Source organism: Brassica oleracea, chromosome C7 (assembly GCF_000695525.1).
Source record: "Brassica oleracea var. oleracea cultivar TO1000 chromosome C7, BOL, whole genome shotgun sequence".
In the NCBI taxonomy this organism is placed as follows: domain Eukaryota; kingdom Viridiplantae; phylum Streptophyta; class Magnoliopsida; order Brassicales; family Brassicaceae; genus Brassica; species Brassica oleracea.
Window position 1 is genome coordinate 20,470,329 of NC_027754.1, and position 22,760 is coordinate 20,493,088.

At 38.2% G+C, this 22,760-nt stretch overlaps 6 protein-coding genes and 1 pseudogene across 7 annotated transcripts; 4 read left to right on the forward strand and 3 right to left on the reverse strand.

Annotated features, from left to right (window-relative positions):
- Positions 1-308: 308 nt before the first annotated feature.
- On the forward strand, positions 309-4,254 carry LOC106303965 (annotated as a pseudogene).
- Positions 4,255-5,185: 931 nt separating this feature from the next.
- On the reverse strand, positions 5,186-5,771 carry LOC106302016 (60S ribosomal protein L27a-2). The gene has a single exon (XM_013738523.1). The coding sequence runs from the start codon at positions 5,740-5,742 to the stop codon at positions 5,302-5,304; it is 441 nt and encodes a 146-aa protein (XP_013593977.1). The 5' UTR covers positions 5,743-5,771; the 3' UTR covers positions 5,186-5,301.
- A 424-nt stretch (positions 5,772-6,195) lies between these two features.
- On the forward strand, positions 6,196-7,013 carry LOC106304854 (ubiquitin-conjugating enzyme E2 variant 1A-like). Of its 2 annotated transcripts, none has more exons than XR_001262849.1 (3): positions 6,196-6,409; positions 6,603-6,742; positions 6,879-7,013. XR_001262849.1 is itself a non-coding variant. In XM_013741239.1 (3 exons), exons 1-3 carry the CDS (start codon positions 6,379-6,381, stop codon positions 6,932-6,934), a joined length of 237 nt encoding a protein of 78 aa, XP_013596693.1. In that variant the 5' UTR covers positions 6,196-6,378; the 3' UTR covers positions 6,935-7,013. The 2 variants fall into 2 exon arrangements, 1 of the variants encoding a protein (XP_013596693.1); XM_013741239.1 differs by having other exon boundaries at positions 6,869-7,013.
- Positions 7,014-7,584: 571 nt separating this feature from the next.
- Positions 7,585-9,359, forward strand: LOC106306048 (probable peroxygenase 7). The gene is made up of 6 exons (XM_013742499.1): positions 7,585-7,674; positions 7,785-7,886; positions 7,994-8,079; positions 8,408-8,502; positions 8,632-8,757; positions 9,025-9,359. The coding sequence occupies exons 1-6, from the start codon at positions 7,641-7,643 to the stop codon at positions 9,191-9,193; spliced, it is 612 nt and encodes a 203-aa protein (XP_013597953.1). The 5' UTR covers positions 7,585-7,640; the 3' UTR covers positions 9,194-9,359.
- LOC106306046 (mediator of RNA polymerase II transcription subunit 23) lies at positions 9,344-16,882 on the reverse strand. The gene is made up of 18 exons (XM_013742498.1): positions 16,698-16,882; positions 16,586-16,632; positions 16,404-16,503; positions 15,288-16,335; positions 14,979-15,196; positions 14,705-14,903; positions 14,358-14,629; positions 14,204-14,287; positions 14,032-14,126; positions 13,800-13,962; positions 13,301-13,717; positions 12,779-12,892; positions 12,575-12,700; positions 12,344-12,492; positions 10,896-11,920; positions 10,637-10,818; positions 9,944-10,047; positions 9,344-9,832 (listed from the first exon to the last, which is right to left on the reverse strand). Exons 1-18 carry the CDS (start codon positions 16,803-16,805, stop codon positions 9,628-9,630), a joined length of 4,656 nt encoding a protein of 1,551 aa, XP_013597952.1. The 5' UTR covers positions 16,806-16,882; the 3' UTR covers positions 9,344-9,627.
- A 201-nt stretch (positions 16,883-17,083) lies between these two features.
- On the reverse strand, positions 17,084-18,865 carry LOC106303792 (dynein light chain 1, cytoplasmic-like). The gene is made up of 2 exons (XM_013740113.1): positions 18,447-18,865; positions 17,084-17,337 (listed from the first exon to the last, which is right to left on the reverse strand). The coding sequence occupies exons 1-2, from the start codon at positions 18,699-18,701 to the stop codon at positions 17,179-17,181; spliced, it is 414 nt and encodes a 137-aa protein (XP_013595567.1). The 5' UTR covers positions 18,702-18,865; the 3' UTR covers positions 17,084-17,178.
- A 638-nt stretch (positions 18,866-19,503) lies between these two features.
- LOC106303928 (21 kDa protein-like) lies at positions 19,504-20,451 on the forward strand. The gene has a single exon (XM_013740290.1). It carries the CDS (start codon positions 19,603-19,605, stop codon positions 20,275-20,277), a length of 675 nt encoding a protein of 224 aa, XP_013595744.1. The 5' UTR covers positions 19,504-19,602; the 3' UTR covers positions 20,278-20,451.
- The last annotated feature ends 2,309 nt before the right edge of the window (positions 20,452-22,760 follow it).

Sequence of the window (22,760 nt, forward strand, 5' to 3'; positions counted from 1 at the left end):
TTTCACATTTGCTTCATCTCGCCGTTAGTTGTACTTTTCCGGTAGCTCATCGAGCCACCGGCTTCCTTTCTGTCGCACTCTCTTCGTTTCCCTTGTAACCGACTGAACGTTTTCTCCGACCATAAATAAGACGTCTTTGTTAAAACCCATATCTTCTTTATTACCGTTTTCCGATCAAACACCACACAATTGTAATCTGCTACACAACACAATATTTTAATTCTTTTTTTTTATCTAAAGTCGCACACATTTTAAGAGTTTGAATACAATAGCAATAGCTCTCCCCACTCTTCCTTGCTTTGGCTCTCGAACGTGACTAACTATACAGAGAGCATTTAAAATAAATGGCTTTAGAGTACGATTCTTTGAATGAAAACGTGAAGAAGTGTCAGTATGCCGTAAGAGGTGAGCTCTATCTCCGAGCTTCTGTCAGAAAGAAGGCAAAAAGGTAATACACACTTTTGGCATATGATAAGTTGAGAAAATCTGTGATTCTTACTTGGTTTAGGGCTTGATATGTATTTGCAATTATTATATGTCGATAACAGATTATTTTCACAAACGTTGGGAACCCTCATGCTTTAGGACAGAAGCCGCTGACATTTCCTCGCCAGGTATGTATATATATAATTCTCAGGCTATTAGACTTCAATATACGTTGAGCCTAGATACTAAAAGTAACAATCACTTGCAGGTGGTTGCGCTATGTCAAGCTCCGTTTCTACTAGATGACCCAAATGTTGGAATGCTATTTTCAGCTGATGCTATTAAAAGAGCTACGCATTATCTTTCCTTGACTTCTGGCGGATTAGGTATTATTATGTTCGTTCACTAAAAGCACTAATCAGATGCTTCTTGATTTATTAAGTTACTTCCTGTTCTTGTGTGTGTGTGTTATCAGGTGCTTACAGTGACTCAAGAGGCCTTCCCGGAGTTAGGAAAGAGGTTGCTGAGTTCATTCAACGGCGTGATGGCTATCCAAGGTGACTGATTTCATTACTGTTTTATCTACAAATGAGATATTTTAGTTTTAAAAGCAAAGCCAGCTAAGGCCTTTCTGCTTCTTATTTGTCATATCACAGTGATCCAGAACTCATATTTCTCACTGATGGAGCTAGCAAAGGTGTGATGCAAATCTTGAACTGTGTTATACGCGGTGCAGGAGACGGGGTAATGCTCTGTCCCAAGAGGTCCTAGTATCTGCTATGGTTTTACTCCTGACACTTCTGTTTTTGCAGATTCTAGTTCCAGTTCCACAGTATCCACTCTACTCAGCTACCATATCACTCTTAGGTGGTTCTCTTGTTCCTTACTATCTTGATGAGTCTGAAAACTGGGGGCTTGATGTTAACAACCTTAGACAATCCGTTTCTCAGGCTCATTCTCAAGGGATATCAGTAAGCTCTCTTTCTTTCCATCTTCTTCTTGTAATTATCTATGCAGTTATATGTCTTTGTTCTTACTGATTTGTCTTGAATGAGGGATATAGGTAAGGGCAATGGTGATCATTAACCCTGGGAACCCAACTGGCCAGTGTCTAAGTGAAGCTAACTTAAGAGAGATATTGCGGTTCTGTTATAGCGAGAAGTTGGTTCTTCTGGGAGATGAGGTTTATCAGCAGAACATATACCAGGATGAGCGTCCTTTTATCAGCTCCAAGAAGGTCAGTTTTTGCTTGCATGTTACTGAAACTTGTGTCTGATTTGTAGTCAGTGTTTTAACATGAACATTCTTACAAAACACAAAAGGTTTTGATGGATATGGGTTCGCCGTTCAGCAAGGAAGTCCAGCTTGTGTCTTTCCACACTGTCTCTAAAGGTTATTGGGGTGAATGTGGACAGCGAGGTGGATACTTTGAGATGACCACTTCACTCCCAGGGTTTGTCTTTATATCTCTGCTTTAACCTTTGTTATGTTATGTGTCAAACATAACATGATTTCTTGATAATGCAGGTTGTTGAAGAGATATATATACAAGGTTGCATCAATAGCCCTGAGTCCTAATGTCTCTGCACAGATCTTTGTAAGTTAAAAAGTCTTATTGTAATGTTGATTTACTAATCCTGGGTATGTTCTGAGAGTGATATGAAATGTTGCAGATGGGTTTGATGGTTAGTTCTCCAAAGCCTGGAGACATTTCATATGACCAGTTCACCCGTGAAAGGTATTATACATCAAGCACACATGATTGAATCATTTATAATCCCATTTTGTACATTTTTCTAGCAAGGGGATTCTTGAATCTTTGAGAAGAAGAGCAAAGATCATGACTGATGGATTCAACAGCTGCAAGAACGTTGTCTGCAATTTCACAGAAGGTAAGGAAACAAAAAAACAAAAGGAAAATCACATTTTAAACATCAAGAGTGTCACTTTCTAGCACTTTAAACACTGAATTTTTTTGACCAACACTTTAAACCTTCAAAATGACATTTTTCTCATAATAAACCTCCAACAACGTTTTCATGTTCATAGGCGACCGGTACAGTTCATTTTACAGGTTAAAATGATGACGTGTCGGTTTCTTTTTTTCTTAAAAAAACAAAAAACAAATACGTAAAATACATAAAAATACAGAAAAATTCGAATGAAATTGGAAAAATTTATAAAAAATTCCAAACAAAATAAAAAAAAAATTCAAAAACATAAAAATTAAATTTCAAACTTAAAAATAAAATAAAATATTAAAAATTCTAAAAATAAGATCTAAAATTAAAATGTCAAATTTAAAAACGAAAATAAAAATTTAAAAATTCTAAAAATTCTTAAATAAGATCTAAAATATTTTCTTAAAAAAATTTGATTTTTTATTTATTTATTTGTATTTATATATTTAGAGCATAAGAGTCTTTTGCATCTTCAATGAAACATTTTGGTCAATTTCTTTCTTATAAAATATTTTTGGGACAAAACTCAAAATAATCTATTTGAGAAAATTATTAGCCCTGCGTGTGGCCACCATCAATTAACATGGAGTGAAATTGGCGGACCCCCGAGATGCTTTTTGCAAAGTGTACTTAGGCGCTTGTCGGACTATGTAAGGTGTCTGGATATCCAGATTATCAAAAAAAAGTTTTTGATGGTAGCAAGTTTTGATATATTGTTTTTGATGGTGACAAGTTTTGATATCATCATAAGTGACGGTCACTTTCATTAGATGGAATTTTAAAATAAATATAATTTTTTTGGTTAAATATTACAATTTTAATTTTTAAGTTTGAAGTTTTAATTTTAGATCTTATTTTAGAATTTTTAGAATTTTAGAATTTTATTTTCTTTTTTAAATTTTAAATTTTAATTTTAGATCTTATTTTTGAATTTTTAATATTTTATTTTTTTTTAAGTTTGAAATTTTAATTTTTATGTTTTTTAAATTTTTTAGATTTTTTAAAAATTTTGTTTTGAATTTTTTACAATTTTTTCCAATTTCATTCAAATTTTTCTGTATTTTTTTTTATCTTTTATTTTAAAAGAAACCGTCACGTCATCTTTTTGACCTGTAAAATAAACAGTATCGGTTGTCTATGAATAGGAAAACGTCTTTCGAGATTTATTATGATAAAAATGTCACTTTGAAGGTTTAAAGTGCTAGTAAAAAAAATTCAGTGTTTAAAGTGGTAGAAAGTGACACTCTCAATGTTTAAAATGAGATTTTCCCAAAAAACGAAGCCTAAATATTAGGACATTATCAGTTCAAAAAAAAAAAAAAAAATTAGGACATTACTTCTTGTTGTTGTTGATTCTTGTGTGTGTAGGTGCAATGTATTCGTTTCCTCAGATACAGTTACCACCTGGGGCTCTACAAGCTGCGAAGCAAGCAGGAAAAGTGCCTGACGTTTTCTACTGTCTCAAGCTCTTAGAAGCCACAGGAATCTCCACAGTGCCTGGCTCTGGATTTGGACAGAAAGAAGGGTAAGAACAACAAACAACTAAAGAATAGGTTTAGCGTTTTTTGCTCTTTTGATGATCTCTTGCTATTTAATAACTCGTTCTTTTTTTTTGACAGTGTGTTCCATCTGAGGACAACAATCTTACCTGCGGAAGAAGAGATGCCAGAGATCATGGACAGTTTCAAGAAGTTCAACGACGAGTTCATGACTCAGTATGATAATAACTTTGGTTACTCGAGAATGTGATTACTTCTATCTTCTTCTTGTTATGAAGATGAACAACTATTGTGTTCTGCTACACCCTTTAATGCTAAATCGATGTAGTACACTTCTCTTTCTCAACTCTCCCTGTCACTTGCTTCCATATTCGAATTGGAAACATGTAAGATCTTTTTTCTCAATGGAATTAAGTTAGGCCGGATACAGTTAAGCCATTGGGTTTTGTTCTGTGATATAGAACTAATTTTATAATAATCACAGCTGTTCTGCTCTTGATATAAGAACAACTGGGAGAGAGAGAAAAAGAGAGGTGAGAAGCATTTCTTGTTTCTCGGTGGTCTCATGGATTTGAGGCTAAGAGATTGTCATGAATGTGTTCAGGTCGAGGAGATCAAATGCGATCCTAATCAAATCGAGAGAACAATCAAAAGAAAATGGTCACGGAACTAGTCAAGATATTTGTTGATTCATAATTGAAAATGTAGATGAAACAGACTACACCAATTCATTCTTTAACAAAAACAGAGGTTCTCATCTTCACTAGGGAAACTTTGTTACCTACCGGATGTGACATTACGAAATATTTGAGCTTGAGGTTTACGCATTATGATACACATTATCCACTTGACGAGCAAACTAAAACACATATCCGATACTTCTAGAGATGAATGGAGATTAAGTAGCAAACAACGAGCTAACATGGAATCTTGAATGACTCAAATGATAGCAAAAGTGTAGAAGACTAAGGAAGAACAATAACAAGAAATGCGACTACCATGGAATGGAATCTTGAAGTGGCAACAAGAATGTATAAGACTAGGGAGGAACAAGAGAGAGAGCAATGAGACTAACATGGAATCTCAAATGAATCATATGAAACCAGGAACAAGAACAAGAACAAGCAAAGAGACTCTCAAACTAATCATATTAGAGCAAGAGTACAGGCAAGGAACAAGACTAACATGCAAATGAAATCAATGGAAAAGACATAGCTTTCATAACACAATGCAATCCCTAGGATCAGATCAATAACTCAACGAAACAAGTGACGATTCAATACCAATACCAATACCAAATTCAAACTCAAAACAACGATCATATAATCCATTAATATTAATTAAGAGATCTCAAGTTCAACATCTCAGAAGATAACAATTCAAAAACACAAAAACGAAACTCAAACAACTAACACTTAGGCAGTAAGCACAACGGCACCACCAGCCTCCTTAATCTTCTTCTCAGCAGTCTTCGAAATAAGCTTCGCCTTCACCACAAAAGGCCTGTTCTCAGGCAAATGACCTTTCCCCAGAACCTTGAAGAAACCGTGCTGCGTCACATCGATCATCGGCACCTTATCCTTGCCCGCCTTGGCCTTCACGTCCTCGGGGACGAGCGACCAGAGCTTGTCGAGGTTGACGATGGGGCAGTAGAACTTGTTGCGGAGCTTGTGGAAGTACCTCATACCCACCTTCCCGAAGTAACCTGGATGGTACTTGTCGAAGAGGATACGGTGGTGGTGCATACCTCCCGCGTTACCGCGACCTCCGGGATGCTTGCGGTGCTTCCCGATACGCCCGTGACCGGCGCTGACGTGGCCTCTCTTCTTCCTGTTCTTCTTCAACGCCGTCGCCATTTCTTCAGATCTAGCTAGGGATTTTCTGCGGAGTTAAGTGAGAGGCTTTTATATAAGGTGCTGAAAGAGCTAGGGTTTTTTTTTTTTTTTTTTTTAAAGGAAGGTTTTATGTTAATGGGCTTTTTAATGTGTTCAATTTATTGGGCCTTATGGACTTTATAGGGCTAATGATAACATTTTTTTTTGTTTGTAACTTATCAAGATGTCTCCTCTGTCCCAATGTTTTAACATTATTGGGTTTCCTTCAACTAAGGTTTAATCACCCAAACCTAGATCTTAGAAGTGACATGAAATAAACATGCCTTGGTTACATGGATTGTAAGGGTTGAATTTGTAGTAGTAGATCGGTGAATGTAGAAGTGGTAGTTTTTTTTAATAGTCCATTAGATTTCCTCAATTTACATAAATGCATGATCTTATAAATAATTATTTTTATTGCAGACGTACGTTAAACACGTTGCATCATAAAGTCCTAACTCCTAACCAAATAACTTCTCCGATTCGCGTCTTCTACTTCCAATCTTGTCTCTTCGACACATCCTTAACAGTACTTCAACAGTCTCTCTTTCTGTTTTTTTTTTTTCTTCGCTTCTGCTGAAAATCATCTTGACCTGAAAATTCGTATACGATCCGGCGATGAGTTCGGAATCGGAGGAAGCTGTCGTTGGTAAGCTCCGATCAATTTGTACATTTCATCATCGATTGATTTTCGGATCTAGGGTTTTAGATGTATTGACGCGGTTTACAAACAGAATGTGACCGGATCCACCTTCTCCGGTTTAAGAATCTTGATCTAGATTATGATTTGCTTTCAAGAGTTTGGGTAAAGAAATTAATGATTATTTTTTTTGGGGGTAAAGTGCCAAGGAACTTTAGACTGTTGGAAGAGCTGGAAAGAGGTGAGAAAGGTATCGGAGATGGTACCGTCAGCTATGGTATGGACGACGCTGATGATATCTATATGCAATCTTGGACCGGCACCATCCTCGGCCCTCACAATGTAATCTATCTCTCTTACCTTGTTTGGTTGATTAAGATGCAAATTTGAATACCGTTTGGAGAGAATTGCTAGATACCTATTAGTTGTTCTTGTGGCGTTTATTGCAAATGATCCAAAATCTGAAAGGTTTCTCCAGGTACAGAGGAAGCTAGGGCTGATCCTAAGGGACCAGCTAAATGTTGTGTGATGTGAAAAGAGAGGTTGGGAAGCACTCAGCAATTTGTATTATTATAAGGGACATTAATGTATATAAACATCAGTTGAAGCTTTTCCCTACAACTTAATGTTATACTCTTGTTTCAGATTATATATATATATATATATATATATATATATATATATATATATATGTCCACCAAAAACAGGTGATTCTGATCTTAATAAATTTTATACCTCTGCTTTCTCTTCTTAGTTCGTAAACTAGTGGATGAGTTTTGTTCAGTGAACTGGTGTAATGAACAGTATCCTCAACCCTGCGCCTATTTGTTAGTAATGAAAATTGGACAGTGTCCTACTTAGATTATAATGTAATCAAGAACAAATATATAATAAAAAAAACTAGATTAGGATTGATGAGCAAGAATAATTCAAATTTGACAGTTACCGTGTATGAGAAGACAGGGCCGATAATAGAAATTTAAAGTGAAAAAGAAATGTTGTAAGAATCTCACACTTTCTCTCATCCTTGTGCATCAATGAGAAGTCGCGTTTACGCATATCAATACATGTAGAGGACGCATTTGTACAAAGATACACACTAAAGTAAAACATGTCCTGATCAAATCTTTGTTATAAATAAAAACTAAGAAGATCTTCTTTCTTTTCCTTTTAAAACCTAACAAGAAAGCTTGTGTTAAACTTGTTTCCTTACTAACTTGTCCGATTTTCTCATTAGGCCATGGCTCCTTCCGCTGCCTCTTCAAACACTAAAGGTTACTTCCATCCTATTTCCCATGTTAAGAGTTTTTGTTTTCTTTAGTTAGTAATTCAAAAGAGAGAGCAGTAAATAGAATTAATATATTTTTGGGGTTATGCTATGTAGAAGGAGAATCTGGTGAGGAAGGATATACTGCATTGGAGAAACATGTAGCCTTCTTCGACAGGAACGGAGACGGCGTCATTTATCCTTGGGAAACCTACCAAGGTATAAGTTAATAAAACATACCAAGTAATCAAATGTTTTAAATATGTGTAGCTTACCTTAGTCAATGATTATTATAAAATCCTAATTTGATTGGTTTGATGTAAAAGGATTTAGAGCGATAGGGGTAGGGCGTCTCCCGTCAGCTATTGCTGGTCTCTTTATCAACATGGGACTTAGCCAGAAAACTCGCCCGGTAATAGCATTCCTCTTTCTTTTTCTTTACTCTTGGTTTTGAAAGGCTATCAAGAATACTATAAAAACATTGGCTTTGACCCTAATATTTTACTAAGTAATTTGACATAAGTTCTTTGATTGTTAAAAGAAAATTTATTAAATTCTTCAAAATCTTATATATACACTGCAACTTTAGGCACTGACTCAAAAAATATATCGACATAATGCGTTTGATGTTGTTTTGTAAATTGTTTTTGATTAGTTTTGAGGTTTGATTATGCAAACAATATGTGTTAAACTATTCGGATATATCTAGTATTGAAGCCATTGATGGGAATTTTAAATAGGGGAAGGGATTCTCGCTGTTGTTTCCAATAGAAGTGAAGAATAGTCACTTTTGCATCCATGGTAGTGTCACTGAAGCATACGACAAGAACGGAAGGTTTGGTTAATTTCTTCCTCAATTATCACAAACCCTAGATGCTTTCGTGTGTACGTATTTATTAAACTTGATTACAAAACATACAACTTTGCTGCAAGTGAGTATATCACTTCCTTGTGAGTTTTACAGATTTGTGGAATCGAAATTCGAGGAGATATTCAAGAAGCATGCTCGCTCACATCGAAATGCTCTCACTTACAAGGAACTTCTTCAATTGCTTAAGTCTAACAGAGACCCTGGAGACTTTGGAGGATGGTTTGTTTTTTTTATATTTTATTTTACGGAATTATATATTTTATTAACAAATTATATACCATTCGTATGCATCTATCAAAATATCCCACATCAAGAACTGAAAGAGCGTAAATGAGAGAAATGTATAATCTTGCATTCATGATGTATATTTTTGAGTGTGAATTAGACTCACTACCCCATGACATTTTTGTTTCTGATATATTTTAGCTCTAGAGAAACTTAAACATGTTTTAAGAGCTTTTAAAAATATAAATTTTAAATACACAGGATTGCAGCATACGGAGAATGGAAATTATTATATGAATTATGCAAAGATGAAAATGGTTTATTGACGAGAGAGGCAGTAAAAGGCGCCTTCGATGGCAGCATTTTCAGAAAATTGGAGAAAGAACGATTATCTTCTTCTCATAAGAAGAAAGAAAAAAGAAGACATTAAATATTCCCAAAGCCCATTCATCCATCATCTTCAACGTTACAAATTAATAGATACACTTATGTGACTAGTGTGTATCTTATATGAAAATGGTTTGTTGTTGTAATGCATTCTTTACATAAACATATATGATATTTTTGTGTTATATTCCGATAATACCATTAGAAAATATAGTTATGACATGCATATTCATATTCAGACAACAGGACTAGTCTCCGTGAAAACAAGCTATTCTTTAGTCTCTAGGAGTGGAAGTAAATACAAACAAAACGTTATCATTTGATAATATATACATACAATACACATAAAATTAGTTGCCACCACTGACAAAACTTACCAGAATAAGTTGTTGATGAAATCAGTTTATGTGCTTCTTTCTATCGCTCTACCATCTTTTGCCTCCACCACAAACCCAACATATTAACTGAGTTTCTTTTCTAAGAGGTGTTGGTCTTTGCGGTATTCTGATGAGCAGCAGCATATATCGACGAATTGGGATCAGTTCTGAGGTGAGAGAGAAGGTGTTGTACATCTGGTCGGAGAGAATCTGCTGCTCTTCCGATTAAGGCCAATATGTCTGGTCTCGGCTTGCTGCTACTTTGAACTGCTCCACCTTGTCCCTCGTAGTGAACAACATGGTGTCTGCAACCATTTGAACACAGAGATCAAAACAAACAAGCGACATTAAAGTCTAACACAACTAATCACTTGAATAATCATATGAATCCATGTTCAGGTATTGAATAAGCTCACAGGAAATCGATAAGATCTGCAATCTGGGATGCTTCAACAGGGACCTGTGTCTGCGAATTTTTCCCGAAAACATCAACCATTGTGCTCAAGAGAAGGGCTAGCGTCTGTTGAGAAACAGAAAAGAATACCAAAGTCAAAATTAGACAAGAAAGTAACACAAAGTCTGAGGTTTGTGATGAACAACATCTGGAACAGGAAGGTCATTCCAATTATGTTATGCTTGAGAGAGACTGTATTATATCCAAACCCTAACAAAAACCAACTAACCAAATTTTGAACCGAACTAATCGAAATAGCCGAACTAGAAATTTAACAAAATTAAACCAAAATCTAAACGAAATCAAAAACTTTGGTAGCATTTTTAAAAACCAAACTAACCGAATACTAAACCAAACTTTCTTTCGGGTTAATTTGATTTATGTTGAACCGAACTACCCAAACCAAATAACCCGAACTAACCGAAAACCGAACAAAATAACACAAACTAACCAAACCCGCAGGCCTAGACTGTATTATTAACATTCTTAGAGCAATAGTAAAATGACGCCATCCTTTCGTAATAGCTGCTCGGAGCCAGAAGCTACATAATATTCAAAATTTAACCAGCCATTGATATAACATTTAATGTGAACAGAACGTTACATAGTAACTCGAAATAAGACCAGTTCGTATGGGTAGGAGACATAAGAGTACCTTGTTAAAGAGCGCATGTGTGTTTGCAAGCCTCGGTAGAAGTGGTCCCATAATACGGAATACAACTCTGAGCAATGCCACAGACGTCACAGGCCGGAGGTTCTTGATGATGAGATGCGTTCCATCAAGCCATTCTTGTGGGAGATTGCTGAAGAAAGCATGAAGCAAGGCCACTATATTCCCTGGAACAAGACAAAACGATACACATGTAAAAAACAAACATTCAGCTGTGGATTCAGAAGCTATATATAGTGAGTACCTATGGCGGTTGAGGTGTTGTCCTGAGCAGCCCATGTAGGATCCATCAGAGCATACCCAACAGCAGAGTCTAGTTCACCTTGCGATCTCTTCCCATCAGTAAGCCACCATGTTTCCCTTATCACACGCGAAGCCTCCATGTAAAGCTGCGTATGAAAATCTGGAGGGAGCTGGGCCAGCAGAAGCCCACAAGCTTGAATCAACAGACACGACAGTTGCTGGCAAGTATAACCGCTTCTAGAGACAAAGCTCGCTGTGTTCATACAACTGGACCTGCTTGCGCTCATTGAGTCCGTGCTCCCTCCCGAGGGAGACGTAGGGAGCACCGAGCCTTGCCCCACTCCGTTTGCAGCACCGTGGAAGCCGTTGCCAGATTGAATAAGTGTGGACTGTATGTTGACGATTATCTGAACAAGAGAAGAGACAATCTGAGCAGCGGAGACAGGAAGGGAGAGGATCTCAATCACGGCCGTTTCAAGAACGAGTTGAGTGTATGTTCCAGGGTCCTGGATCTGGTAGAATGCTTTCTGTCCCTCGGAGGCGTTTGCTGGTCCGGGCTGAGATGCTCCTGGAGTTTTCCCATGAAGAGATCTCGCTGAGGAGCTGTTTAACATGTCTGCCATTGAGCCAGACCTTGAGCTACAGTTGCTGCTGCTGCTGCTGCTAAGCGGAGGTATAACGTTATTTACGAGATTCAGAAGAAGAGTGGCGAAGTAATCAAGAGGTGGGCATGTAGGGGAACTCGGGTTGCTGATGTACTGAGGGAATGATTCAGAGAATGGAATCTTACTGAGACCAAGGACTCTGAGGATCTTCACAACAAGTTGCCCGGGAAGATGGCCATAGAAATAAGCGAGGATATCGCGTACAAACGTGAATCTGAGAGGATGATAAGCCAGAAAATGAGAGTAGGCAGTCAGAATTTTATCAGCTGTATCCATTGCATTGTTCTCGATGAGCCTGTACACCACTAGAGGGATAACTGGAAGCAAACGTGCCGCAATGTCATCAAAGAACGTTGGATACCTGTGTTTAACACAATTAGAAAAGGTAAAACATTCCCAAAATTAACAGAATGTAACACAAAAATAAGAAAAAAGGCATTAAACATATTTCAACACAAAAAACCAGGTCAGACGCAAGTTTTCTAAGATCTCACTCATGGTTTTGATTCTGGAAGTCACTTAAATCTCTGTGCACCAATAAAAGGTCACATTCGTGATGAATGATTTCCTAAAGAGAAAGGAAAATGGAGTTTTGTCTACAGTATAATACGGGTCTAAGGGATTGTAAACTATTCATTCACATAATCAATACACAAATCCTAAACGGGCATTTGCCTTAATTCGCCTTTGTTCACAACAGATGCCAACAAAACCAGTCAACAGATGCGAACAAGTCATGTAATAAAGTGAGCTTTTGTTAAAATAAGTGAGTGTGACACGTTACCTGTCTTTCCAAGAAAGATGGTTACCAAGGGCCTTCTGGAGTTCATTGCGTTTGAACACCTGCGTGAAAAGCCAGTGTTCAGGAGGCCCACGGTTTGCGCAGTACATGTTAATCCTCTGCATCAGCTCTGGCCTTTCAAGTATAATTTTCTGTAAAATAAATAAAAAAACAAAATCCTTAGAAATTTAATATGATCCTACGCTTATTTCAGGTACAAGCATGAGAACATACTGCAATTATCAAGGCGTGCGGATCATCATCACGGTCAATGAGCGCCAGAATAAAAATGTCAAGAGGAAGCATTTCATGTGTCCAGAAGAAAAACGCAAGATTTGCATCATGCTTGTCTAGAATCTCCTGAAGATATATATCAAGGTGCAATGTAAGAAAATGGATCAAGTAATTAAAAAAAGTGAGCTAAATCAATTTAGGAACCTTTATATTGTGTCCTCGCTGAAGGTCTACATGAACTTTGTGAAGCAAAACATCTACCAAAGTGTATATGTTAGCAGTGACTTCTTCAGGTGAAACCTCCCTCAGAACCCGTGCCTGGTAATAAGGAAAAGTCACACAACTATCAATTAGCAATCTGTTCACAAATGTAGAAGAAATAGCTCGACGGTAACTAGGCGTTTCGTAGAAGATTAACTACCAGACGGATTATTGGATCGTAGGTGGAGTCTAGGCATTAACAAATTATTGATTTTTTTTTTCTGTATATTTTACATTTACACTAATATTATTTCTTAATTTAACTCATTTAGAATAATTAGAATATGAGATCGATTTGACTAATTTAGATCGATTTAAACAAATTTTAACCAATTTAAGGCGGTTTTAAACCGATCTGAGTTGCATAAATCGGATTTTTTTAAAAAATATTTCGGCTATGACCCATTTGCAGCCTAGACCAATTTTTAGGACATAGGAAGAGACTAAGCAAAGCAAAAAACAAACCAGATTAGCGCTGTTGACGTTATCAGGGTGGCCTTGCATCAGCATACAAGCACCAGCGCATAGATACTGACGGTGCTGAGGAAAACTGTGGCTGAGGTACGTCATAACATAAGAAGGTTCAGCAGACGGTGAAAGAAGCTGAGTGCACTGGTTTATCACAGTCGTTTCCGCCTGTTGCCACGCCTGAATCGACAACCCTCTCTTGTCTACACGCCCATTCAAAGCGTCACGGAGAAGGGACGGGAAATGGCGCAGCGTCTTCTCTGACCAAGTATGCTGGCTCGTCGCGAGTATCTGTTCCAACATGCTTTGCAGATAAACCAAGTGATCAGCATCCGCGATTCCGCGTGTTTTGATTGTGATGGCTAGTGTCATGATGGTTATGCGGTTCAACGTCTCAGTGAACTCAGTTGGACCCTGGTGGTGATAGTAACAAAACAAAAGTTATTAACACTCCGGATGATCATGGCACAAGGGAGAGTTAATTAATAACACTTACTTTGCCCTCACGTTTAACAGAGAAGAAGTCTCTGAGTGATAAAATGAGATTCATGCATAAGTTTTCGGCAAGTCTGAATATACGGTGGTCGCCACGTTTTGCTTTCAGTGCAGAGATTATTTTGGTGACATCATACATTAAGGTTTTGCTTTTTCCTTGGTATCTGCAAAAAAAGGTGCATCAGTAACTTTGTTTTTTAGTCTAACTTAAAGAACTTTTTGCTCATTTCTACCTGTATAGAGGAAGCAAACGGTAGTTCAGAATCTCAAGAACAAGCAAAGTCACCCCAGGTTTGCTTAGCAGAGAAGCATTTCTCTGTGCCAATTGCTACACAAAAGTTAACCAAACTCATGAATCGCTTTGTGATCAATCAGAAGGTGAAAGAATGAGCCAAACTAGCATACAGTGAAATGCGAACGGAACATAGAGTGAGGGGAAATGAGAAGCAATCTTGTGTACGTCTCAACCATTGCAATGCTGGGAACAACCTGCAGGCAGATCATTGCATCACTTAACATGTATAATAATCCTTGTGTGAGACAAAAGTAGTAAACAAACCTGGCTAACAAACAAAGCTTCTTCCAGTTGAAGAGCCAACTTCAAGCACAGGTTCATTGAAAAGCCAGATAACAATGACATCGGTAACGGAGTCACTTCCTGCATCATCATTACTCTTTCGTTTGGTTGTAATCCAGGTAACTCAGCCATTCCAGATGAAGACAACCAGTTTATAACTGTTTCACACGCAGGTTGCGCCATGGTGTAGGAAACAACCCAAAACATGCCGATGGACCTATCATCCAAATTCATATAATCCATCATGCGCTCTCCTGAAAACAAGAAACAGAATGAGAAGGGAGTTTTCTCTAAGCGTCTGACTTGGTAAGGAGTTGTCAGAAACTTACCTTTGCTTCTCCACCACTCATCAATCTGTTTCCCCTTCAAGAGTTGGTCATTGTTTAGGTAGGCTCTAGTTGTTGCGCTTAGTGACCAAATCCGTAGATTCTGACAACTGCTCACGAAGTCAAGCAACACGCTCTGAGGGTTATTGGGATCGGTTCTATCTTCCCTGTGAAATGATAAGATCTTCCTAGTTGTCTCCACCTGATAGAGAAGAAGTTAAGCTCAAAGCAAAAGGAAGTAGTCCAAGGAATTGAATTGAATTGCAGCTGCAAGGACCTTTTTAAGATCGGAGTTCAAAGCAGTCATGACAAGCTCAACGCGTATTATTTGTGCAAGCAACCACGTCACGTGATTCGTTCGAAGAATATGGTTATCGGCACCGTTAAGTCGTAAGACCAACTTGTCAATAAAATCAACAAAATCAGTACACCCACTTTTGATTAGAAAGAAGAATATATCTGAGAAAACAAGCCACTCCTGCCAGCAATTTGCATCTGCACAGAGAGAGAAGCAAACAGATACCAAGTTAATACAAAGTTAACAACAAAGACATGAGAGATAGGGATTAAGACAAAAAAGCATTGCCTGAGTTGGTCAGCTTGAGAAGCTCAACAATCCTGTCAATGATAGCCTCACAAATCATGTCAGAAGTGAAAACAGCACCAGGGATAGGCCCTGCTTGCGCAGAAGGTCTATAACCTGGAGCCACAACAAGGACACGCTTCCACCAGTCAGGCGACGGCGTAGTGCGAATAGCATGCCTAATGCAACGCACCGCTCTCTCCCAGTCCAAGCTTCCTTGTGGAATAGACATGGCCAGATCCTCTCCACACAAAGGCTCCCCAAGCACACTCGGATACGTAATCGGCGAGTAGCGAAGATGCGCCACTGCTTCAGCAGAAACATTGGCAGGCGTCTGAGACGATATACGATGAGTACCGAACGTCGGGCAGTGGAGATGCTGGTCCAACATGAGCATGTGCATAGCCATCGTATCCCTCCTCCGGTGTATCTCCATGACGAGAGTGAACAAGGCTTCATCACCATCAGGTATGTTCTCTATAAACTGCAGACCGCTCCGCAGCAGCTCGTAAAACGGAATCCGTGATTGACCCTCGTCCACCAACAGCCATATAACTTCCAAACAGCTCCTCAGCCACTCAGATAAACTCTTCTCGGCTCCCATCTCTCTCATGTCCCAGCTCACAAGCCAGCTCATCATGTGCTGGAAGATCTCGGCGTGGGTTACCGGTTTGAGGTTGAACTCAACGCCGATCAAGATGATCTTGCAACTGATCTGACGCAGGCTGTTTATAGCTGCGGCTCTTACGCGTTGACTGCTTCTCATAGCAGTGTCTTTTGCCAAAGGAGTTAGAGAAGCTTGTTCGTTCCCTGGAGAGCCAATAACTACAGGAGCTAGAGACTGCGAAGAACCAGCTTGGTTTAGTGAGGACTCAGCGGCGGAGACCGAAGAGAGAAGGGATGGTAAGAAGGTATCCCAGTTAACGAAACCGATTCTGAACAATGCACGCAAGGCAAAGAGAAGGAACTCAGCTCTAGGTGCGTGGTTGCTACACTGCAACACCATAGTTACGGAAACTGACTCTGTGATTGCCCTCAGCTGATCAGGATCCTGAATAAGAGTCCCATGTAAGGTAAAAGCTAACAAGAGAGGAGATAAAAAAGATGAAAGCTTTTTACATTGAATTGGGTCTGGAGCTGCTGGAAGTCCACGATGAACTGCTCGTTTCCAGGTGGGAAGTCTCTACTGGGAGCATGAACACGCTTCTGGGACTTGTTCCTATTCAACAACAAAAAAAAGGATGGATTTTTATTAGTTAAATCGATGTGAATGAAGTAGGTGAGGATTCGTTGAAACCTACGGAGGATGATCTCGTGCAGACTCATCAGGCTTTTGCCGGCTTCCTCTCTGTCAAAAAAAGGTGAGATTTTTTCAGGGAGATGGAGAAAGAGAGAGAGATTGATGATATATACCCCTAAGTAGAGATTGAAGAGGTCGATGATCTTGGCACGAGCAGGATGGAACTGGTACGATCTAGAGGATGAAGGAGCAGTGAGTGTGCGCTGCTGTGATTGATCCATTGTAAAGCTCTGTTGTCACTTGAGATCTTTCTTTCTTTGTGTTACTTTGATTAAGGTTTTGGGTTTAAAAGCTAAGTTCTTTCTTTATATTTCAAAGAGACGAGAACACAAGCTTGTTTTGTTTCCAATCCGACTCGTTCGTTATTACCAAACTCTATTTATGTCCTAAACAAGCAGGCTTACGTCAGCATTTTTTTTCTTTTTTTGGCGAAAACGGATACGTTATAGTTCACTTTTAGTCACAGAACATGTTCTTGATTTGTATCAAAGATTTGGTCTTTGAGAGATTAACACATTGAACTTGAAATAAATAGTGTGAATACAGGACACAATTGAAGATGTGTTTTCTTTTTTAAAGATTGGATGAACGTTTTCATTGGTGATCTAAGGGTTCCACAGCAGTCTTGAATAGGAGAACATACACTTTGTCGATCTGGAAATATATGAACCCTCCAATGGAATGAGTTACGTATGAGCCAAAGCTGGTCCCAACAATGCAGTGCCACGCAGGGCCATATGCTGAATCGAAGTCCTGAAACATGATGGAAACTTTGTTTCGTGAGTAGAGAGCAAAAGTAAAGTTTATACACTTGATTGCAAGTTTTAAATTCGATGTAACATTCCGTTTGACAAATAGACAAAAAAGCTCAAGTTAGGAGATAAGCAACATATCAAAGGTCGATTTTGAGAGAAGAAATCAACTATCAGAACAAGAAGATAAAACAAGTCAATCATGTGCCAATCACTCTACTAAGTGCTTATAAGTGAAAACGTATTTGTTTAGTCAGCCACTTTGTGAAACCAATGTAAAGCCTCTCTTCTTACATTTTGGATCATTAAAAGTTTGCTACTTTTAATCATTGTGAGCCCTAAAACAAATCTTTGCACTTGTGAGAAGCAATACGGTATTGCCAATAAGATAAAACCAAAAGCTCACCATCAAGGCCCTCATAAGTAAAAACACTATCCCTAGATATTAAGTAGGAGCAGAGTTATGTACAATACTTATATGGAAAAGCTGCATAAATGAACAATTATGTATATGTGGTAGACTAGTAAATAATAATACCAGATAGGTCTTTCATAATACAAGCGAGTACTTTGTAGAAAGAAGTTTCCATTTAGCAAGTCTCATTTCCTAAAGCAAACTGCTTCGGATTTATCATCAGGTAGCATCTACCTACACAAAAGGAAGTTTCCAAACTACCCAGTATAACAAATGGTGCATCCTAGGTCTCAGAAGTCATGGCCTAAGTCAGCTCAAAAAAACCATCTCAGTAAATAAGCAACAAGAAACGTCCACTTTCAAGACATACCCCCAAGAGATTCATACTAATATCACCCCAATACAAAAAACTACCAAGTCAAGTAGACTACTAACAAAAAGCTAGGTCAAGTAGACTACTAACTCAACCCAAAAACCATTTAAGAGAAAGTCCGATCTCCAGATTTGTCACACAAGCACAAATTTTCACATCAACGAGAAGACAATAACAAAGCTTGCAAAAAGAGTGCTACTTGAAGCATAGCCCTAAGACCCACTACTTGACTCTCTATCAAAACTCACTCCACAGAACTAGACTCCTTCACCAATGCGATAAAGACACGATTTTTAAGCCAGAGACAAGTGAAAGATGCAACCTTTTTAAGGGCAAGAGCGAGTCTTTTGTTGTCGGCTTTACCAGGCGTGGCATTCAATATCTCACGGGACAAACTGAAGGCCCTGTTCTGCACAGGCAGAGGCATATCGGAAGCTCTAACACGAACATTGAACTCTTCTTTCAGGTCCTGCTGCTCTTTAGCCTTCTTCTTCTGCTGTATCAAACTGTTCAAGAACTTGCTTCTTCTCTCTAGTTCCATCTCAACTCCTTCCATGTTTCTCTCTCTCTCTCGCATCACTCAGCTATAGGAACTCGTTTTTTGTTTTTTTCCTCCTTTGAATCGGAGGAAACCCAAGGTAGACTCAGTTAGGGCTGGTTAGGTTGGAGCGAGCACCATCTGTTTGAGCAAATGTCTTGAGTCGTGTTGGACAGACAAAATAGCCTTCTTGTTTTAGCGGATAGCAGCTGACCTTGACCAAAGATAAATTCCTAATTATAACACACCTTTAATTAGTGTTTTTATTTTATAAAGTACACCCTTAGTTGGTCATAATTATTAATAAATCATAATTACTTGGGAATTTTGCTGAAAAGGTAATTTATCTTAGACAAAGATTTTTTTTGTTATTTTGGACAATGATTACTCTTGCACTTTGTAAAAATTCATATCAATTTAACGAGAAGCCAAAAGGTAAAACAAAAATGCAAAATATGATATTTACATTATTACATACATGAGCACTTAAAACAAAAATATTTGTGATGAAATTGTTGTGGAAAGAGTAATTTTAAATATGATATGGGTAAATATGAGAATCCACCAATAATCAAATAAAATGTTCATCATTATGATCAAGAATCCGTTTTAAAAAAACGTTAGCTCGAACATTTGGTGTCTATAAATTGTCGGTTTTCGTTTCTATATATCTTGCTAGATGTGAACGAGTTTGCATTTTCATTTCACAACGCAAAACAAAAGCAATAATCACGCTATTCTAGTCCGGCCCATTATTCTTTTCCCAAAGACCCAAACCCATCAAAATATTTCAGAGGGTATTAACGTCGAACCATAATTTCACTTTACGGCACAAAAGGGAGAGCTGTGTTGCCTGTTTGTGGTACTTTATCTATATAAATAGAACACACTTGAGAGGTCACAAATTCCAAACAACCCATAACCAAAAAGAGACACTTGCATGTCACAAGAATACAACACACATAGAACAGAAGAAACCATGAAGAAACCTTCCCTTCATCCATCACTTATCTTCTTCTTCTTCTTAGCAACCCTCCTCCCACTAATCCTGACCGTCCACTCCCAACCATCTTCATTACCATCAAACGACTCAGATTTCATCCGTATGAGCTGCAACACAACCTTATACCCTGACCTCTGCATCTCCTCTCTCTCAAACTTCTCAAGCTCCGTCCACAACGACTCAGCTCTCTTAGCACGAGCCGCAATCTCCGTCACTCTCTCCGAGGCTCTCGAGTTAGGCTCATACCTCTCCAACGTCACCGCTCTCCTCAAGAGCCAGGAGGAAAATGGGGGCCACCCAACCGCAGCCGCCGTTTTCCATGACTGCTTCGAGAATCTCAAAGACGCGGTCGATGAAATGAGAGGCTCCATGAAACAGATGAGGGACTTGGTCTCCACTGGCTCGCTTGAGTCGTTCAGGTTCCAGATGAGTAACGTGCAGACTTGGCTTAGTGCGGCTTTAACCGATGAAGAGACTTGTACAGATGGGTTTAAAGACGTTAAAGATGAGCCGAGGAAAGATGAGGTGTGCGCTCGGGTCGATGATGTCAAGAAGTTGACTAGTAATGCGTTGGCTCTAGTTAACCGATGCGTTGATAAGGCGATGCATTGATCTTTGTTCACCAAATATTTTTCTTCTTTTGATCACTTGAAAAAATAAATTATTGTTTTTATATGTTGTTGTCACGCGTGCATGATATATATGTATAACAAGATAAGTCTGTTTGTTATTGGCTGAAATGAAACTGGAGGGATATATATATATATGTACAAGTTGTTAACGCTTTTCGTTTGTGGAAACTACTAAAATAAAGTAGTGTGTGGAAAGAATTAGTAGTCTATTTTTTTCTCTGTCTTTTTACAACGTATAAATCGTTTAAAAACCTAAAAGCTACAAAATCGTATGAGCTGAAAAATACTTTTAGCTTTTTGATTGAGAAAAAAAAGCAAAAATAAGTTGACTTTATTTGAAATTGAAATTTAATGTTAGTTAAAATAACTTTGATGTCCAGATGGTTTGGTGTTGAGTTGTGAAAAATACAAGAAAAGGGTTTTAGAAGAATCTGGGCAAAGAAATTTTTTGACAATGCTAGAAAACAAAAATTAAAACGTCTTGAAATTAAAACAAAATTGATTGGTTTTAAACGCAAACCAGCAGTGCCAGCAGTTACAACCTAAACTACACACTACAAATTTTGGACATTATTGTAGGAATGAATAAATCACATTATTAATATATAATAATGGCTGATGATGTTATGTTATTAAAAAAATCATAGTATATCATGGTTAATGTATGCATGCGCTGTAATTCCACTATTACATGGACGTGATATGTTAATGCCCGACAATCTCTAGAGCTTAGTTAATTCAATATGCGTTGCAACTTGTATAAGTGCATACAATAAATCTTCTCCCCCATTTTCGAATATATTATTTATATCAGTATACATATATCTACTTATCTGCATATGTGTATATATGTGTATGCCACTGATCTCACTCAAATTACATTAAGGAGTGATTTATACTCTCTCAAATAAGAGGTCGAGTTGTAGTAATTATGGATCGAATCCACAGAGAATTAGGACACACAATAGATCTAAACAGTTTATGATTATAAGCTAGGCTAATAGTTTATTAATACAGTAAATATAGTAAATTGCAGTGGTGAGCAAGGCGGTTGCTCGGCTGATTGATTGAGGTTTGATAGAAGGATGGTTGCTAGACTTAGAGTTTCATTCAGGTTATTAGAACTCTAATCTATAGATGCTAAGGATTTATTCTAGAACTCGATATCTCATGCAAAAGACAACCAGCTCTCACTGTGAGTCTAATCTATTGACTAAGTTCCATGTTTCAGCATTCGTATGTCAACACGGATTGAGCGTCGATCGATGCAATGGTATGAGCGTCGATCGATGCTTCGGTATGAGCGTCGATCGATGCTATGGTATAAGCATCGATCGACGCTGCCTTAGGCAAGCGTTATCGATCTGATCGAATATGTTCAACTAAATTCCTAGACCAACTTTCGTATGCGCCTAGGTATCTAATCCACCAGGATTCGGGTTCCGTTAATTGATTGCACTCTCGTGCCTCTCATTTGTCCTATGATTCTTGGTCAAGCAATTAGTCACACTCTCGTGGTTTTCCAACTACTCTAGATCCTAGTATTACAAGCTATCCTGATGTAGAGATCTTTAGATATCATAACAATCATATAATTCATAAATTCATTCAAAACCCTAGAAATTTCTAAACCTAGCAGGTGGATCTACTCATGCATGATGTTTGTCACAGAAATTATAGATGAATAGATGAATAACATAAAATATATATAAAACCAAAACAATGGAGTTACAAGAGGACTCTGAAGGAGTTCCTCCCTTCTCTCCTATCCTAGAACTATGAATAAAATAAAGATTAGCCGTCAACAATGGCTTAGAAAACACATAAATAGGGTTTCAGGTCGTCCAAGGGTATTATGGTAATTTGGGGTTGCTTCTGGGCTTCAGTCGGTCATAAAATATGCTCATCCCATATTTTGGCATCACTGTCGACCGACACCAATACTGTTACATCGATCGACAGTCCTTCATTTCCTCGACAGCTTCATCTCGCGAGGCAGACTGACGACTTTTCAGTAAATCGGGCATAACGTCTGCTACATGATGCTGATTGACCTCAACCTGGTGGCATTGGAAAGCTAACTCAAAGCTCTATCTTTTGTCAAAATATGGGCTCAATCTAACAGTGGTAAGTTCTCCATCCATAGCTAGACATCTGACGCGTATGTCCAGCTCTGCACTCAAAAAGCTCCAAAAGACACAAAAATTACCACTTTCCTCCAAATCGTCCCTAAACCTTTAAATACTCTAAATAGAATCAATATAGTATTAAATATATATTAAAACACTTATAGACCATGACTAAAAGTGGGTAAAATTCATGGTCTATCAACTTCCTCAGACTTACCCTTTTGCTTGTCCTCAAGCAAAACAGACGGGCAGTCTCTCTAAAAGAGGTTTGAAGAAAGTAGGTAAAATCCATGGTCTATCAACTCCCTCAGACTTACCCTTTTGCTTGTCCTCA